The sequence below is a fragment of the Lissotriton helveticus genome, chromosome 5_1, assembly GCF_964261635.1.
Source record: "Lissotriton helveticus chromosome 5_1, aLisHel1.1, whole genome shotgun sequence".
Lineage (NCBI taxonomy): Eukaryota > Metazoa > Chordata > Amphibia > Caudata > Salamandridae > Lissotriton > Lissotriton helveticus.
Genome location: NC_136065.1, coordinates 1081467323 through 1081488348, shown reverse-complemented (window position 1 = coordinate 1081488348; position 21026 = coordinate 1081467323). Strand labels below are relative to the sequence as shown.

General features: G+C 40.8%; 1 protein-coding gene across 2 annotated transcripts in view; it reads left to right on the top strand.

The window, feature by feature from the left end:
* Window positions 1–21026, top strand: part of SEMA4G (semaphorin 4G) — a 662424-nt gene that overhangs the window by 150704 nt on the left and 490694 nt on the right. For both annotated transcript variants that reach the window (XM_078643647.1, XM_078643648.1), the window contains exon 2: window positions 10771–11021. In XM_078643647.1, coding sequence (XP_078499773.1) covers window positions 10895–11021 — 127 coding nt within the window. In that variant the 5' untranslated portion in view covers window positions 10771–10894. The remainder of the gene's footprint in view (window positions 1–10770; window positions 11022–21026) is intronic.

The window sequence follows — 21026 nt, the reverse complement described above, 5'->3', positions numbered from 1 at the left end:
TGTTGTCAGCAATATACACAGAGACAATCAATTTTACGTGTGTAAATGACTGTATAGGAAATGTTACATAAGACAAAGGACTACAAGGTGTAGGAGTCACATGATAACCATACTAGTAGACAGTATAGTTTAATAGTGATTGGCTTGGAGAAACACAAACTCAGAATTTAAAAGTTAATACCATGATTGGGGGTTCTCTTTAAAAATCATTACTGATTTGTATAAAAAAAGAACACTTTTTGCAACATTAGGATAATCAAAGGCTTAGGGAAAAATCCATAACGCTCTAGTTTATACCTTGCAGTTTGTATGCAGCTCTTAGATGAAAGTTAATAGCTCACTGTTCTTTGTTAGGATTTTAACTTATAAACTGCAAGTAGCAAAAGGATCTCACTGACAAAAGCAGTAACCCACTGACCTATTTACAATATGTGCACTTTGTGATGGGCCTGGTACATTTTCTTTGCAGCAGGCACGTTAACCCTCTGCGCTATCTTTCCATGAGTCAAAACTTCCACTAGGCAAATCTCCGATCTCGCTCTAGGAAAAAGTTTATTCATCAGAGTTACCATGACATTTTTATTATTGCCGAAAATAGCTGGCAGCCAGGAAAGAGGCAGCAAGTGCTTTTAAAACCATAATATACGACGCCCCCACTCAAAGTCAGCACCCGTTGCGGTCACACCAGTCGCACTGCCCTAGAGCCAGCTCTTCTCAGGGGTCCTGTGACCTCAGTGACAGATTTACTGTTGCTCTAGGGTCTGCTACTACGTAGGTCTGCCCGCAAGACTGGAGGTGAACTTCAGTTTGGATTGTGGTGGGCAAGCCTTCAAGGTGAACCCACACTTGCCACTGCTAGGGTCTACCTGCTGGTGCTAACACACCAGGGCTTTTCTGGTGCCTTCTAAGGTCTGGCATGGGAATGTGCTCCCTCAGGAGAATGGTCTGGGGGACTGTTCATGAAGGCTGAACCTGGTTCCCCAGTTCTAAATTTAGAAGCTTTGCCCCCAGTGCTACATCTGCTCCCTCACTGAACACCATACTGCCCCACTGAGAGAAACTCATACTGCCTTCAGCTACAATCCAATTTGACCTGCTATAAATAACTGGATGCGACTCAATTCAAATTGCACACTAGGCAAGAGCAATATGCTGCCTAAAAGAAAAGATAACAACATCCTGGAAAAAGCAAACACTCATAAGGAATGAAAGATGTAATAAAGCATGTAAAATGTAAGCAGGAACATGGTGAACTTAATGCTTTTACAGTCATTATTCAGAAATCAACAAGTATTTTTGCCTGAAAAGTTAAGGACATAACTACAGGGCCCAGAAAGGACCCATTTCAATGGCCACTGCTTATATGCTTACAAAACGTAAGCAGTATGGTTTCAAAAGACCACATTTGTGAACACAAAGCTGCCGTACACATTTCGTTTTCCAATCCACCCATCAACCAGGTATTGCAGTACCTACAGGCAGGGCCGGTCCTAGGATTTTCGGGGCCCTGGGCAAAAGGGAATGTGGGAGGCCCCTGAAATCTACATAAGTGACACCTTCTGATCTCAGGGAAGCTGCTTTGTGCAGACTCCACTTGGGTTGCAGCTCCTCTTCTCAGCCACCCCAAGCAACTATTGTACAGCCCATTTCGAACTGAAGATGTGAGAATTGCTTGGGGGCTGAGTTAAACCTGTGTGGGCTAAAGTGCTGACAATGGGCGCTCTGCCGAGTCTCTGAACTGGCTGCCTGAGAGGTGTACCCTCCCCTAGGCCTTCCCACACCATCCTTTAGAGGCCCCAGCAAGGTGGCCCTCCTCCCATGAGCCAGTTTGTGAAGCATTTCTTTCACTCCGATCGGCAGACATACATGAGGACTAGTGGGGTGTTAATTGCCATTGTGGGGGGCCCCATCCTGGCAGGCAGAGTGCCAGGCCCTGGGCAGCTGCCCACACTGCCCAAGCCTAGCGCCGGCCCTGCCTCCAGGTAGGAGGTACTGGAGGAAAACAATGCTGTTCAAAGAAAGACAAGAAAATAAAAGTAGCGCTTTACTGGCAAACTCTGTAAAGTGGCGCTAATGTGTTGGGGTTTGAAACAAATTATCTGGCCACTTTAAGAACACTCCATCTTGCTTTATTTGATTATTTTTCAGAGTTTGAACATTTTTTTTTTCCGAGGCTGCACTTTGGAATAGAAAAATGTCAAAACGGCATTTCCAGCAAAAGTGTTTTTCTGTGTTTGCATCCATTTCACTGGGGTACAAATGGACGACAGGAAGAGTCGGCGAGAACCATTTCTTGATTCATGATTTTCGGAAAAGTGAGAAGGAGTTAGACAGAACAAGAGGGAATAGGAGTAAGAAAGAGGGGGCAGCTGCCAGCGGCGGAGCAGAAGCGGACACCTTCCTTGTCTTGTCTGGACAGGAAGTAAGAGACAGAGACATTTTCCTTCTCTGCTCCCCGCCTGTCCACGAACAGAATATTTCTGACGTCCAGGGACGCATGTTCATAATAAAAAAGTAGGGGAACAGAATCTACAGAATTAAAGAAGTAGGGGCACGCCGTGCCCTGCCGTTCCCGCCCACTTCGACCACTGCACTGGAGGCAGTCTCCTGATGGTTTGATAGGCAGGAATGGGACAGCAGTGACTCTACCACATCCAGGCAGGAAGTCGCAGCATGCAATTTCAGCCCTCAACTCCATGCCAACGGCAGTGCCCTGTTTGGTGTTCTTTTTTAATTGAATAACTTTTCTATGGCCCTTCAAAAATTGAAAAAACGTACTTACTATGTTGTTTCTGGCAAATGAAAGATTTAGGAATGTTTACTGCTGTACAACCTCTAGGCTCCCTCTAATGCAAGCATCTGCCTTGCTCACAGACCAACCTCTAGGCTCCCTCTAATGCAAGCCTTTGCCTAGCTTACAACCCAGCCTCTAGAATCCCATTAATGCAGATTTCTGCCTAGCTCGCAGCCCAGCCTCTAGATTCCCTCTAATGCAAGTATCTGACTAGCTCATAGCCCAACCTCTAGGCTCCCTCTAATTCAAGCCTCCGCTTAACTCACAACCCAACCTCTAGGCTCCCTCTAATGTAAGTCTCTGCCTAGTTCACATCCCAACCTCTAGGCTCCCTCTAATGCAAGCCTCTTCCTAGATCACAGCCCAAGCTCTAGGTTCCCTCTAATGCAAGCCTCTGCATTGCTCGCAGCCCAGCCTCGAGGCTCCCTCTAATGCAAGCCTCTACACAGTTCGCAGCCCAGCGTCTAGGCTGTTCACTGACTATCGACACCTAAAATATCCCCATACCACAATATCCAGTTTTAAATATCGATGTCAAAAATATTGATATCCTATATTTATAATGGTAAGTACAAAAGCATCGGAAAAAAATATCGATGTCAAAAATATAGTTGTACAAAATATCGTTTTTATATATGAATAAAATAATAAATATTAAACATATTAAATAATAACTTTAATTGAAAAAATAAATTAGATTTAGTATATATTGGAACAAATCTAACAAATAAACTTAATTAAAAAAAGTGTAATACACATATATAATAATGAATATATATTTACTTTAAAACAATTAATAAACTATTAATTTTAATTTATTTTAAAATTATATAAAAATGTAACAAATATATATGTTTGTACCAATAAAATAACATCTATTCAAAAAACATTCTATTATACATTAAAACATTAAACTATTTAAAAATCTTTAGACTTAAATTTCCCACTCCAGTCAGTGCAACAGTAGAGAAAGTGTTGGATGGTGGAGGTGTAAAAATCACTATTCCCACTCCAGTGAATGCAACAGTAGGGAAAGTGTTGGATAGTGGAGGGATACAATTTACTATTCCCACTCCAGTCAATGTAACAGGAGTGAAAGTGTTGGATAGTGTAAGGGTAAAAATTACTATTCCTGCTCCAATGAGTGCAACAGTAGGACAAATGTAGGATAGCGGAGGGATACAAAGTACTACTCCCACTGCAATGAGAACAACAGTAGGGAAAGTGTTGGATAGCTTAGGGGTAAACATTACAATACCCACTCCAGTGAGTGCAACAGTAGGGAAAGTGTTGGATAGTAGAAGGGGTAAAAATTACTATTCCTACTCCAATGAGTGCAACAGTAGGGAAAGTGTTGGATTGGAAATGGGTACAAATTACTATTCTCACTCAAGTCAGTTAAAAATTTAAAACAAACAAAATATCAACAACCCCCCAAAAATATTTACAAAACAAAATAAATAAAAAATATATAAATATGTTAATTAAAATACAAATATATTTAATATTAAAAATAAAATAAAAAAACATATCATGTTAAATATATATGACAAATACCTACAAATATTATATTAACATGTTCTTTAAAAAATTCAAACAAATATTTATAATTAGAAATTATTTAAAAGCAAAAACATGAATTAGTACATAAATGTAGTTTTTTTATTTCCTACCCTATAATACCACACAATTCACGACCTACATCTAAATAAAAAAAAGTACTCCCATAATTAACATAATTAATTATCAATTAAAGAAATATTAATTAAAAAACAAATAAAAAACACATAAAAATTAATGAGCATCCCACCCTTTACCCCTATAATCCTGCACCCCACTGCTAAAATTAAACTGTAAAAAATGTAAGTACACAATTAAAATTTATTTTCAATTAAAAAAAACTAATAGTATTTAAAAACTAATTATAAAGTAAGTAAAATTAATTTTCTCCCAACCTTTACCCCTATAAAACCAAAACCCACACAAAAAAATAACAATTGCCCTAATTAATTATCAATTAATTAATATTAATGATCAACTAATTATTAATTAAACAGAAATTACTTCCCACCCTGTACCCCTATAAACCCCACAACCCACACCTAAAATTAATTACACAATTTCCATATTTATTTTTCAATTAATTGATATTCATTAACAACTAATTAATAATTAATTAAAAATAAATTACTTCCCACCCTTTACCCCTATAAACCTCACAATCCACACCTAAAACAATGACACAATTACCATAATTAATGATCAATTAATTGATTAATATTAATTAACAACCAACTAATAATTAATTGATAATAAATTACTTCCCACAGTTAACACTACAAAATCTCAATTAAATAAATATTAATAAATAAAAAAGAATCATTAATATATTATAATTAAATTACTTCCCACCCTATTCCCCTATAAACTCATAACACACTACGGAACTACTAAAAAAAACGCAAACTTAATTAAAATAAAATTGATAACTACTAAAAATGTAACAATTCTATTAAAAAACATAAACAATACTTATACAAAAAAATACATCACATGCATTTAAAAAATATACTAAAATACATAACCCTAATTAAAAAATCAATAATTGAAACAACTATATTTTTGCGAACTATATAAATGACTTCTATATTTTTTTAAACAATATTTCTTACCTTCAAATCGATATTCTTGACCACAATATTTTTCCTGTCGATATTTCTGTGTCACTATATTTACAGCTCTATATTTGTGTTAGTCGACATTTTTACCTCGATATTTTGTCTAAATACGCCTCTTGGCTCCCTCTAATGCAATCCTCTGCTTAGCTCGCAGCCCAACCTCTAGGCTCCCTTAAATGCAAGCTTCTGCCTCGCTCACTGCCCAGCCTCTAGGCACCCTCTAAAGCAAGTTTATACGTAGCTCACAACCCATAGATTTCATCCTTGCTCATTGAAATATCTCCAATTTAATCACTTTGTTGTTGGCAGAAGATCAGTGTAACTGAATACCTCTGTAAAACTGGCGGCTATCGTGTTTTGAATATATCATGTATTGCCATTACTCTAACTAGTGTTATGTGTATATTACAGCTGAAAGGTTCTACATACATCTTCTGTTCCGAAGGGCTGAGCCACTTAGCAATGCCTTTATTAGATTTTATGTTCAGATATATTGCTTATGTTTGTAATTACCTCTCATAAAACCTCCAGAGTCTATCCTAATTATTAGTAGAATATTTGTCACTGGCAGCCAGCCTGTTCTAAGCTCATCTACATAACATGAATATTAGCTAACTTCGTGTGCGTCACTGCATCTGTGAATGTGTTGAATGGGGGCTGCCGTTATGCCTCTTGGGCAGTGTTCCAGTCTCACCATGTTTGGTGACATCATCTTTTTGGGACGAGACTGCAGGCTGCATTTTAAGCATGATCTGGGAGCAACGTTTGTGAGGGTTTGTAAGCATTTTGCTTCGCCCTAGCCATCACCACATTTAATTGGTGGTGGAACGTTGAGAAGTTCCACCACTCATTATAATGGAGCTGATAGCTAGCGTATCTGGTGCCATCTTGTTTGTCAAGCTGCTGCTAAGTTGGTTTACATATTTATGAATATTATCAAATGTTGGATTTAATAACATTTCTATTATGTTTTACTTGTGCCCCTATGTGGAAATGCAGTACGCCATAATCCTTCCCTTGTAAGAATGCAGTGCAGCAGGAGTAGTGTACTACTTGGGTGGGCTTAATAATTTTGTGAAGTGAAAGAAATTTGGCGCTTTTTCTCAATTTGCCACTGGGGCGAATTAGGCTATAAAAATAACCCAAAGCTGCTTTGCAGATGAACTATTTAAATTACGGAATTCTGGTGTGCATGCCGTTTGTGTGCTTCAACCTGACCAGCAAAATGCCCAAACTGCCTTTTTTCATCTTATGCAGGTGAAAATGGATTTGCAGAATTTCCTGGATTTGTGCCGCAAAAAGCTTGTGCTTATGGTTGATTGAAATAATACATTCTCCCAGTCCTGTGCTTTACACCACTGACTGGAGATATATCTAGTTTGGAAATGCAGTTTCTTCTAATAAACACTTTGCCCTATGCTGCCATAAGCAGGGACAAAGCTCAATTTATATATGAGCTAATTTAATTGTATCCTGCAGCATAAATGCATACAATTGTGCTTCTAGGTTTTCTTCCTAATTCAGCTTTCAGCCGCAGAGTGTCTTGTTTAAGTTATACGTGGCTGTATTTATAGTAGGGCAAACATATAAGCTGAGCCAAATGTATCTAATTTGTTCTGCAGGTCATGCTTTTCCATTTCCAATTAAAATGAGTTTGAGGTTGATTCAAGGGCAGCAGCTGTGTGACATCCTCAAGCATTACCATGGCAGCCTCTGGTGGTTGGCCTGCACCCATAAAACAGTGTGATGCATTCCACAAAGACTGAGTGCTCCCATGCTTTGTATGAATGCCTTAGAGAGTCACGACATACTGTGCCCATAATGCAGTGTGATGTCCTCCTCAAAAGACACGTGCTCTCATGCTTTGTCTGAATGCATTAGAGGGCCTAGGGATACTTCAACCACAATGCATCATGGTGTTCGCCACAAAGGCTGAATGCTCACAAAATAGTATGAATGCCTAACAGGGTAGAGCGATGGTGCACCAATAATACAGGGTGATGCCCTTGACAATAAACTTGTGTCTCCATGTATTGGCATAACGCATACCCCTACAGCCCTCGCAGGGAAGGGGGACCCCAACTCTTCAAAGGACCACCCAACCCATCAAGGGGCACCCTTTCAGCCCATTGCCAATGAACTGTGCTACGCAAACAAATGATGAACGGAATGCTGAATAAATCATACATTCACCCCCAGTCAAGAGATCTAGGTTAAACCAATCGATCGTTTGCTCACCGTGCCACAGCAGTTTAGTCCCAGCCACATGCAAATCAGTCTTGACTCTGTGCCTCATTGGAATAGTCCAGACAGAACTGCCAAGCCAGGTCCTCCCTGGACCGGAAACAAGCATCCTGGGACCGGTTTCTGAGTATTACCTTACCCAGCCATATGCAAATCAGTCTTGACCCTGTGCCTCATTACCCTTCATCATCCAGGCTAGCTTGAATCCAGTGGCACAGTGAGCAAGGGACCCAAGGCTGGGCATACCCATCCCACTTAGGGCGAAAAGTGCTACGAAACATTGCCAATGAACAGCTGTGAGATATGGGAGACACGGGAGCCCTTCCTCACATTCTGTATTGGGCGTCATCATTTTGTTTTTCCCCACTGATTGTATGAACACCATATAGAGCTGGGGAGACTATGACCTGTTACGTTAGAATGAAGAGATCCTGTAAATCCTAAATGTGACAGCAAGAAACAGACATGGAACTGTCAACTGGATTTCAAATGTGGAAAGTAAATCGAAGCTTAATAATTCTGGGTGTATGCTAGAGTAGTGGTTCTTAACATTTTGACTTCTGTGAACTCTCACTGAATCATTGCCTGAATCGGGGCACCCTCACTGGGTCATTATTGGAAGCTCCGGACCCTCCGGCCTCAGAAATTTCTATAAATTGAACCTCAAAACAATACACAAAAATGCAAAACCACATATACACTAAACAAATGCTTAAACATTGAAATATTTTCATCAAATCACACTCGAATATGGAAAAACATATTACATTTTCAGTGCTGCTTCTTTAATTGTATACACTTGATTAATTTTAGTGTATTAACATTATATAGTTTTGTAAAACAGCCAAAGAAGGCCTTGCGGATGCCCAGGGGACCTCTACTGAAAGTTGTGCCAGAAGATGCATCACAACCTGGGTCCACATATTGCAGCCAGTGCCAAGTTACTTTTCATAGGCTCCTCAGATTTAGCAGCTGGCTTTGGTGGATCAGAGATTTGCCTGTACCGGGTGCGCGGCACTTTACATTTTTGTGGTGACATTTTGATAGATCCCGTGGGAATAGCTTGGTGGTTTTGGATTGAATGAAGGTGTTAATAATCTGATTGTTGGTGTTTCCAAGCTCCTAAGGACAGAATAGAGACTGAGGTGATTGTGCCAATGTTTCTATTCAATATACAGCATCATTGGAGAAAGGAAAGGGATGTTGTGGTGTTTGGGTGGTTGATTGGTGTTTGCCATTGGAGCAAGGTGGTAGAGCTTATCCATCTTGTGTGTCAGGTTTGGACTGAAGGGGAACGATGCTCTTTGAGGGCTCTCTGGCTATACAATATGCTGCCTATGTGATACCACATTATCCAGAACAGCAGGTCTTCTCCATACAATTTTTTCTCTGGTTGAAAATGTTTGCCAGTTCTTCAGCTTCCTCCCAGAAAGACTGCCTCTCCTGGGGAATGCACCCGGTGCATAGTTTGCTGATTGTTTACCATTCCTTAACCCCCCGTGATCAATTATTTCCACTCATCCTTTCCCAACGTTTTCCTTCCTTTTATCTGTTCAGTGACTTATGGGATTTGTAAAGAAGACAATCAAAATTCAGCAATAAAAGAAGAAATCAAAAATGAAGAACTGAAAAGCGTCTATGTTATATATGGGTAAAAGCTAAATAACTGTATACAATAGAAAAAGTGCACACTTCTATGTACTGCGTTTAGGGGATAAGGACAAGTGTTTTACAAGCACTACCCCTTGCCGCACCTTGGCCAGTGCATCATTTGTGCCAGTGGTTGCCGGTAGGTGCCACCAGCACTCATTCTTAGGGAGATGCAATTATTTTTCCTTATCAGACATTGATCAAGAGCGAGAGAGGGAAAAAACACAAAGGGATAAAAAGGAGGAAGAGAGACAGAAAAACCGCAACAAAGAGAGAAAGCAGAGACCTGCAAGGCGAGATAAAGGAGCGGAGAGTGTCTGTAGAGGATTAAAAAGGCATGAAATGAATTCAAGACTACGCAGCCTTGGTATTGAGGGCGCCAACAATGATTAGCACTGGCTGTAGACTTCTGAGCAGAGCTTTGTGCACCAGCACTTATTCTTTTACAAATTAAGCACTCCCATGCTACAAAAATTGAAAGGGGTAAAAAAAAAAAACATATGGCAAAGTAACTTCATTTCGGAGAGAATTGAAGGGGTGGAAAAAAGTTACTGGGTGAAAATGTTGGATCGACAGGTGGGAACTCCTAATGATGGAAAGAGGAAGTGTTGAAAACAAGCGATAGCACACCTTCGCATAGAAGAATACTTGGAATACTGATATTTTAATTTCTTAGCTTTTTTAAAATGTATGATTTCTTTTTATTTTTAATTCTGTGTTTTAACAGTTACTATTTTAGCTGATGTAGTTTGAAAGGGGTCTCAATGCTCCATCATTAGAGCTTCAGTCTTTAGTGTATACAGATGTGTTTACATCTTTTTTAGATAATGTAATTCATTCATTATCATAAAGGCTGAAGGGCACTAAAAAGAAAGGAGAGTGTGGTTATAAAATGATGTGCCCAAATGTCACACAATATTATGCGCCATTAAGGCCTATTATGCACAATTATTTCATTTATAGAATTCACGTTAACAAGTTGGATAAAAACCTGCAGGGAATCTATCCTTGCATGCTTATCCAGCTGGTGTATGCACTAAGGCATGTCGCCTCCAACAATAAGCTCAAGGTAGTATTCAAATGAGTGCTCTTGTTAACACGCCCAGGTCTATTTTCCTCTTTTAATGAATTGTATTTAGCGATGCAAATGAAATTACAAACAAAGACTTTTTGGCAGAGCAACCTACAATTTACATATTGCCGGGGCTGGCTGTTGCTGGAAGAATATGTAACAACACAACCATTTTCTCTCTGCTGTTTCAGCGGGGGTATTTTCATTGGTTTTTGAGTGATTTACTATTGTTTTGCTTGCTGGGATTTTATTCGAGCAGCGAAATTGGACAAAATGTTTCCCTGCAATCCGTGATTTATAAAATTCTCTTCTGTTTTTTTATTCTTTCTTAGGATGATGGTGGGCGCTTGATGTGAGAGACGCAGCGGACGGTGGCCATCTTAAGTGAAGTCGCGACTTGACTGGACCACTGAGGGTTTTTCATCAAGTGGTGGTGGACCACTTTCTTGATCCGAAATGGACATGAGGATGTGCCTGCTTCATTTTCTTTGGGTGCTGTGTACAGTTTTGACAACAGCATATTCCTCAAAAAGACCGGTTGCAGATTTGGATGTAACACCTAGAGTAACCGTGGCTTATGAGGGTAAGTGGAATCGTGGGTCATTATGATATCTTTGTTGTTCTTCGAGGAGACCTTTTCCAGGGGATCTTTAGAAGTATCTTTCAGGTTTCTCTGCCACATTTCAAGTACTGGGAGTGTAATTAATATCACAGGGGCAGAGGAGTACAGCAATCTTACAAACTGAATTGCAGTATGGAGGAAGTGGTGCCCCCTGAGTTATTTTTTATCTCAAGGGCACTGTTTAGTTTCGATTGTTAATATATACAAACATATCTTCTAAAACAACACAAGCTGTCTAGCTGCAATATACCTAGTGTGAACTTACAGTGAGCTTACAGCCTGTCACTGCTTTCTGGTGGTTGACGCAATTGTCTCTCTCATTTTCTTGCATTCGGTTCAATGCGCTCCCTTCGACTGCTTGTGTTTCTTAGTCCCCTTGAGCATATCCTTTATGCGATCCTTTTGACTGGCTGACTTGTATCATTCCCTTTCTTAAATGTATGAAACTACTTTTTTCATTTTCACTCAACACTCCTTGTCAAGGCATGTGTTTTCTTTCTCTCTCCCTCCCTTGCTGTTTCTCTTCCTCAAATAGCCCCCCCTTTGTTTCTGTGTTGCTGCACAACCCTCCCAGCTAACCTGTAAAAGCAAAGCAATAGTGATATGTTTGCTGGGATATGGCTGAAGAGCATAATTTAAGGGTTGGATTTGTTTTATCTCTTGCATTCCACAAATTGCAGACACATGCTTTTATCGCACTGGAATAAGAGACGCGCTGCGCCCACTTAGATGCTGTCTGAGGCAGAAGGTGTACTTAGCATGACAGTTCTCCTAGAGGCCTGTGAATATTTTCCTTGGGCTTTAAAGATGACCCAATGGCTCAACTTGTGTAAAATTGATTAGACCTTGGCAAGCATTTCCCTTTATGGTCTGACACTTCCTTAACATTTTTTTTTTATTCAGTACAGTTTCCTAACTGAAAACTATTTGAAATATAAACCATGCCAGTCAAACATTAAATTCAATTTACAGTTTTGAGATACTGTGGGATATGTGTTTGCTTTTCTTCAAGTATTTTGAAATGTTTGTCTTTGCCAATGCTTGTTTAAACAATCACCCAGAGAAGATTTTGAGTGGAAAGCATTTTACTGCTTACATTTGCAAGTTGGGACTGAACATAGTTGTTTTAGCCATGTTGATATCTTTCAGTTGTAAATTAAAGTTATTCTTGTTGGAAACCAAGTGATCTTTATCAGAACCTCAATTAATGAGAAAAAGTACCACAAAGGCCTACTTTAGATCAGACTGCAACCACAATAGAGCATGCCCTTGCTGTGTAGCATGGCTGATTTGCTATGACAAGGGCGATGCACAAAAATCTAGGAGGATTTGAGTTATTGTTGTGTAAAAGTAGTAGGGCTCACTGGACATCAAACATATGCCAGTAATGACACTGAATTAGCCTACCTTATAGTCAAAGTTTGTAGTTTAACTAAGGCAATTCGTTAATAAAAGCTTAGTTGGTACGAAGACCTACCCTAACTATTTTGGCATGCTAAAACGTACTCTCTGTTCATATGTTGAATTGTTGATAAGGGTCAGACAGGTTGCCAATGGCGTGGTCAAGTGATCATCATATTCATTGTATTTATTCTCTGAAATTGAGACACATAATATCTATAATATGAAGGGCACACACGAGAATTCTTGTCACAACAGTGAAAGGGCGAGTGCCCGAGGTACAATTCTGTTCCATCTAACTAGTGACTTTGGTGAAACAGAGCATGAAAAATCACCCTTAGCTCTTTGGGATGCCAAAGAAAAGCGCCAAGTCTACAAACCATCTGCCTATTTTTGTAAATTCAAATATAGCACCATGACTGGAAGGCACGCATTGTGCCACAAAGAGCTCAAAACATGATGGGTTGCTAATAAGGAAGTCTTCGGTTTTGTTAAGATGAATGCAATTTATTTTTTCACAACTGGTTAAAATGTTTCTCTTATTGTGTCCAATGAGCGAACAGTGATTCAAAACCTATTTTCCCCAGACTCAATTTTTCTATAGTTGATAGATCTGAGATGAGCAGGATCTCCTCTGTGGTCTTTATTCATTTCGTTAGCTCCTAAAAGGTCTGAAAGCCACTTTCAAATTTCTTTAGTGCAAGGATTGTCACTTTCTTCAACTTTACCCCATAATTGTTTTAAAGTTCAAGTGCCACACACTATCACAGGCATCGACGGCCCGCACCGAGCAGGGGTGGAGGTACAGCAGCCTGGGGGGAAAGGGTAGCAGCGGGGGAGGTTAAATAATATTCTTTTTAACTTACCTGCTTGCCACGTCCTCCTTACCGCTCTTCCTGGTTGCGTCTCTCCTCCTCCGGCCGGCAGGAACAGGAAGCAGCTTGGAAGCACCCAGGCTCCCTCGAGCCAATCACAATGCAGCATTGTGATTGGTCTGAGCGCCGTGGCTTGCCATTCAGACGGGGCATGGGGGCCTGGGCATGTTCTCTACCCAGGCTGTAATGCAGCCTGGATGGAGAAGAGGGAAAGTGCACATGGCTGTTATGGTCGGCCCGAGAGGGCCGGCCAAACGGTCCTTACCTTGCGCACTTGGGAGTGGTGGCAAACCACTCCATCAGCTCCTCCTCTATCAGCCCTGCCCCATCTCGCAAAGCTGCTGTGCAACAAAAAGGAAAAAATAAAATGATAAAAAACGGAGTTATCATTTAATTTTTTTCTTATACTGCTGAAAAAAAACCAGTGGGGCGATGCTCCTCTGCCTTAGCGGAAGAGCCGCGACTCATCGCAGGAAGAACCCACACAGGATATGTCCTGCTTTCAAACTGATTTTAAAATGAATGGGTCGCAACCTCCCTTTTTAAAATAAAAGCTATGTAGCTTTCTAAAATAAAAGCTATAAAAACATCTTAGAGAGTCACATAGATTTTTTGTGTGAAATCAGTTGTTCCTCATTTACGTGAAACATTACGAATAAGAACAATGTTTTTTTACTATTATTTGAATACCAAACATTTTATCTGATACGTTGCTTAAATGTAATTTGGAGGAACGAAAAAGGCGAGCTTCTCATGAAGTCACATGGAAATGGTCTTACATGTGGGGCTCATAACCAGAAAGTCATTTCATGTCATTCAGGAGTTCTGCTGATAATAAATGCGAGGCTGAAGGTTGAGTGTTTTATAAAAGTCACCACAACTATCAGAGTCTTTATTGAAGCGTATCAAGTGTTACTGCTATGTATATATCACGTTTTTAGGCTTCCAGCTGGAGGGAATCCATCATTTACAGTAATTGTCATTTGTGTGAATTATGGATAGAATTGACACTTTATATAATGCCTGTGAATATTGAGCGACAAAGCATTATAATAGATATAGAGGTAAATAAGGAGAGAGAGAGACAAAGGTGGCAAGAGTGATAGAGAAAGGGAAATTGTGTGCAAGCTAAAGAGTGACTGAGAGAGACAGAACGAGGTAGAGAAAGAGGGAGTTATGGAACTTGTTTGTTTCACAACTTGTAATATTGCTTAACATGTAGAATTTTAGATGGGTAACAGTAAATAACAGGGTTTTTCTTTATTCAGCAGCCAATTCCCCTGGGACCCCATGACACTTCCAGAAAGGGCAGGATATTCAATATTGGGGGGCAGTTTGCAGGGGTGTTTTACTCACTGGCACTCAGGGATGGCCTTAGGAATGAGCAGCAGCTGATAAAAGAGCACCCCTCCACGTCTCTACACTGGTGGTTGTGCACGGCAAGAAGTCCCATCCATAAAGATAAGCTTTTGCGACAGGGTAACCCAGTACATGGCTGCTGGACGGTGGCAGAAACGTCCCTAATGTTGCACAGCGTTATTATCCACCTTTAAAAAATTTTTTTTAATTATAAGCATTAATGGATTCACACTCCGCAAAACCAACAATCTTTTATTTAAAATAATACAAAATTCCAAGACATTTTCTTCGCTGCTTTGCACAGCACTATCCGCGACCTAAGGAGCAGATACCCACACCCTGAGGATGAGACTGGCTCCACCTACTTTTCCACGTCCGGGGCATCCACACAAAAAAGAAAAAGAAAATACGGATATTGATGTACATCAACTTTAATCATAAATTTACCCGAGCCCGATTCTCAAAGGTCAGTCGTAATTGTATACCCATAGTGTTAACCATCTCACGAGTAGAGATTGATGACTTCTGGAGATTTGCACAGCTTCCCATAAGTATACCAGGAACATTACGAGAGCCACAGGAATCATGGCTTACTCCCACCTTTTATAGCAGTAATTTTACCTGCACTTCAGGGAAGGGAAGAGCCTTCCAGAATGTTTGTGTATACCCACAGAGTTCACATCTTGTGTTTGTTGCAGTAATTTGAAATGGTGACAAATTGTGCCTGAGATTTACCATTATGCCATGGTGACAACAGCAGGTCTGCGTCTGCAGATGTTGGCAATAAGTGCACCAATGAAAGCCTTGGTGATAATTGAAATTGGGTTCATCGTTCTCTCACTGGGGGCTCAATGAAAAGCACGAATAACTTCATAATAGCCAGCAAGTAGGAATTGATGAATATTGGTTTCTTGTCTCAACCGTACTGAATTGGATTTCATTGTAAGCAATGGCCCTTCACCCTCCATACAAACAACCACCCTTTTCCCATATTCCCCCTGGTGATTATTAGTTAACCAGTTGCACATTGTTGGAAATTCGAACATAATTGCTTATGCAGTAATCCTTATCATTCACATGCCTCGGTTTTCTAAAGGGCGCGTCAATACATTAGAGTAGCCAGCGTATAATGATGCGGTGAAGGACATAAACATTTCTGAAACCTTTTTAAGTGTGCAGCGAGTGAGCATGTGAATTGCAGCTAAAGTGTCTGGTTTGAGAAATAGTGACTTCTCACAAACTGCTCACCAGAGGAAATCCCTTGTTGAAAGAGATACAAGTAATCAAATGTTGCAATCCATTTGCAATTAGGACTGTTGATTAGGACTGTTGATTACATCTCCCTGGCAGGGTATGGCTTGCATATGTAATTGTTATCACAAGGTCTGTTTTGCCTCTCGCTTTCGCTCCAGTAAGGATTCTCATTAATGTTCCCAGCAGGTGTACAGAATACGCGATTGACTCAGCGTTCACATTTGTATCTTTGCTGTTTTCTATAGTGATTCTTTTCAATGCTCAGAATATTTATTTATTTTAAGAGTTCTATTTATTGCTGGCAATACTCGATGATATGAGAGCGCTTTACAAGCATTTTCAAAGGCATTGTTGGATAATATAAGTTACAGAATAAAGTCTTGTTAAAGTCAAAGCTTTTTCTGGAGAGGAACAAACAATAATATAAGGCTTGGCATTCAAGTTGTGTGCTAGGCTTTAGGGCCCAAGGGGTTAATGTGCTGCTTGAGGAGAAGATCTTTTAATTGACTTTTGAAGTTCATGAAGGAGGGGTTTATCCTGATATGTACTGGGAGGGAGTTCTAGATTTTGACAGCATTTCCAGAGAAACAACGTGTAAGGGCTTTTTGTTTGTGTTTTTTGGCGGGATGAGAAACAGAGTGTTGGAGCTCCTTAAATGTCTCGCCTATCCTTCCTTTGTGGATGCAAGGTAGGCAGGTGTTTCTGTGTGAAGGACTTTGCGGGTGAGACAGGCAGTTTTGACTTTTTCAACGGGCTTCAATCAGAAGCCACTTTAGATTTTTCAGGTAGGAGGAGATGTGACCATCATTGCTGCTGCATTTAGTTTGGCCAGGTGCGACTTTGCGATTCCAGTGAGGGTAGTGATCTCATAGTCCAGTCTTGATAGAACCATAGCTTGCATGGTGGTTTTTAGAACATTCGCCGGGAGGAAGGGCTTAATTTTATGTAGGAGTTTTAGATTGGGAAATGCACACTTCGCTGTATTCTTTATGTGTGGTTTTATGCTAAGACTTGGGTCCAGGGTGATCCCCAAGGATTTGACGGAATCAGCCAGAGTCAATTTGCAGTTATAAGCGTTGATGGTATTAATCCACTCTTGGACTTGGGTGATCTGTCCATTGTTTAATAGGAGGAGGAGTTCTGTCTTGTCTTGGTTGAGTTTCAGGTGGTTATGTGATCGCCAGTTTTGGGATTTTATGAGAGTAGTATTTAGCCATCTTAAGTCTTCTAGTGAGGATATTTCTAAGCAGAGCTGAGTGTCGTCTGCATAAAGGTGGTATGGGATGTTAGCTTGTTTGAGTATGATGGTGAGGGGTTCCATTTAAATATTGAAGACTCTAGGTGAGCGCACAGAGCCTTGGGGGACACTCGAGGAAGTATCGGAGGTTGAGATGTTTATTTTTATTTGTTGTGAGCAGTTATGTAGATATGAGATTAACCATTTCAAAACCAGGCCATCTGCTCTTATCTGTTTACGGACGGTTCTAAAAGCAGCTTGTGGTTGACTGTGTTAAAGGCCACTGATAAGTGTAGGAGGATGAGTAGGCAACATCTGTCAGCATCCGTTGATTTGTGTATGTTATCTGCTATGTTCAGTATAGCTGATTCGATGCTGCATCCATTCCTGAAACCAGATTGGAATGAGTCAAGAAGTTTGTTGGAGTCAATGTGTTGGTTGAGTTGGCATTTCTCAAGAATTGTTGTCAAGAAGGGAAGGTTGGAGATGGGCCTGAAGTTGTAGGGGTCGTCCGGGTCAGCACCTAGTTATTGTAGCATGAGGTGACTTGACCTAGTTTGAGGCAGTCAGGCATATCCCCCGTGGCTCAGGGAGCTGTTCCTTGTCTTAGTCCAGAGAGGGGTTAGGGCATGGTTAATACTTTTCGCCAAGGAGGCCGGGAAAGGTTCTGCTAGGTGGGAGGAGGACTTGGATTTTGCAATCATCTTTGAGTTGTCTCCTCCGTGAGTGAGTTGAACATCTTCTAGCTCCTGGGAATTCTGGAGGATCCTGGTGATTTGATTGCATCCAGCAAGCTCAGATAGTTCTGAGGGAGCAAAGGGGGGGAGATTTCAGTGGTTGGGTACATGTGGTGGTCTAGGGAGAGCTCGATCTTTGTGATTTTATCGTTGAATAATTTTGAGAAATTGTCACAGCATTCTTTGTAGATGTGAGGATTCTTTTCTGCTTGTTTAGAGGTTTGTTGTTTATTTACGTTGAAAAGTTCTTTAGGCATTTTTTTTGCTTTATCTAGCGCTCTGTGGAAGAATGTGGTGTTTTCCTTCACAATGTGGTTTTTGCATTTCCTATCCGAGCTGTAGAAGATGGGTTATGGACGGTTTAGTTGTCTGAAGTCTTTCTGTAGCTGTAAGTTGCCTTCTTTCAGAGTTGAGGTCTTTGTTGAACCAGGACCTCAACGGGGTATTTCAGATTTTTTTTTTGTTTCAGAGGAGCTATCTGGTCTAGGATGGCTGTCATCGTTGAATTATAGTGAGTTGTAAGTACATCTGTTGTGCGGCTATCAGTTGAAGGGGGGAGTAGTGACAACATTCTTTTTTCCAAATCAGCTAGGGGATTCTGATTTACGTTACAAGACCATTGGATAGTTTTCAGAGTGCAAATTGGGGTATTTCCACTTGGTTGATTTTAAACAGAATAATGTGGAGATCCGACCAGTCAATAGGAAGGATGTTATCTATACTTCCCAGATCATTGTGGGCTTCAAGGGTTGCGCCTCTCTTATGTATTTGACCTTTGCAGTGTTGGATAAGTTCTTTATTGAGTAAGAATTCATTTAAGGATTGGATGGGTTTGCCTGGCTCATCATTCTAATGTAGATTGAAGCCACTAAAGATTATGTTATTGTCGCTGTTTAAAGAGCAGTACTTTATCAATTCCGATAGGTGTTCACAGAAGGAGAGCGCATTGCCTGGAGGGTGGTAGAGGAGGTGACATTTCGTAGTTTTATTGTTATTCATCGTTATGTCCAAGGAGAGATATTTAAAGTGGAGTGGGTGAAGGTGTCTGTTTCTGCCATGTGGATGTTGTTCTTGTGGATAATGGCCACGCCATCACCGTGGCGGTCCTCCCTGTCATTCTTGATGATGGAGAAACCAGGAGGGGCTTGTAGGTCAAGGAATGGATATGAGGAGTCATTTAGCCATTTCAGTGTTGAACGCAATGCCAATGTCATGGTTTAGGATGGTTTCAGTCAGTTCAGTTGCATGTTTGCTTGATGATCTGCAGTTTATCATCATGCCGTTGATATTTCTGCTGCAGTTGAGTTTATGAGAGGGAGCAGGGGGCCATTGATTTGGTGTGTATTGGTCTAGCAATTCTTTCGAGGGTTGTGATCTCTCCTAATATCAGTGATCATCTGGATCTTGCAGGTGGGGTTGTCCCGGATTGACGTCAGATCATATATTTTGGCTAAATCCATTGCTTCATTCAGAGACATTTCAGGGCTCAATCGTTTTGGCCTGTGAACTTGGTTGTTGACGGAAGTTGTTAGCCAGCCATAAGGCTGGTACTTAGACATGTACGTGAGAGTTGTCTTAAGTTGCAGAATGAGCGGAGGTGTGGAAATTGGGCCAACTCCGGGTAGGTTTTAAATACCATTCGGATACGGTCGATGCCCTGAGTTACTTTCTATAATAATTTTCCACGCAAGTTAAAAGCTCATTTATTTTGATTGTGGACGGGTTGAGTGAGGAGAGTGAAGATCCGTTGAGGTGCAATTTGTCTCATATGTGGCATTCTAGATTAGAGGGGTATAGGTCAATGAGAGAAGTTAGGTTATCATGTGTTTCTACCCTGGTTTGGTCGGGACTGGAGTAAGAGTTAAGTGGGTACCATTCTACTTTTGCATTCATCGAGTCGAATGGGACTAGAGGTAATTTGGAATGCCAGGTCCTGGTGCATCTAGGTTGCCGTTCCACGTGGCGAGGGAGGGAGAGGGAGGGGTGGAATGTAATATCGAGGTATGGTTGTTAAGGGGATTGATGGGTTGAGGTTTAGGGTTGGTTGATGTTGCTAGAAGCTGGTCTGGATTCTGTTTTCGGTTTGGTTAGGCGGTCAATAGTGTTGGAGTGAGGAGGTGTGATGCACTGGGGAAGGATGGAGGGGGCAGGCTCTTTTGTGGAGGTCGTGTGGGTGGAAGGTGTTGAGGATGAGATGAAAGAGTTGAAATGTCCAGTGGCTCTCATGAGGTTTTCAACCTTTCTAGACGGTGGTGGATGTTGGGTCGAGGAGGGAAGGTTGGGTGCATGGTAAACAGCATTACATAGTATAGGAAATATGGAATCAAAGAATCATAGATTGATATCATTAGCTTGGACCATACTATTTCTGTTTTTGTAGATGGTTATGGTAGCGTTACCTTTAAAGGTAGGTGAAATAGCTATTGTCAGTTTGTGGCCCTATGAGATGTTGGAGGAATTAGTTATGTTTAGGAAGTTGGTTAGGATTGCACACCATTTCTCAGGTTGGGATGTGTGGAAAATGAGGTCAGTTTTCTCTAGAACTTTGAAGGTGTTATAGTAAATGTCAGCTATGAGGGTTTCGGGGTGTTGCTTGATCAGTCTGTGTTTGAAGTTTTTGGTGGCATTTGCTGAGAGGTTAGGGAGGTAGGTTATGGAGAGGGAGTTGGGACCATGGAGTTTCAGGTTGCTGGGTGGGGTACAGGTGGAGGGTGTGGTGTAAGCATGTATGTTTATTAATTATTCCTTGGTTTCAAGATAAGATACTTTGCAATAAAATCCTAGTGTGAGATCAAATATATCTATTTAATTGTAGATTTATTGATGTGGTACTTTTGTATTTTGCATTAGGACCTAGGTGTGGAGCGATTTGTCAATCCTGTTTATAGTGGAGGGGAGCTGAGATTGGAAACAAGCCATTCCAAGGTGGCCGCCGCTGTATAGCCACAAGGGTCTCTTAGAATGCCAGGTGTGTCAAGTGGCTCGAACTCTTTTATGAGGGCTATTTTCCAGAGGGTGAGGTAGAGAAGGTGGCTTACACATTCCTAACAGTGATTAAGGATATGACTCTTTGGAGGTTGTTGTTCTCCTGAGGGAGAGGCAA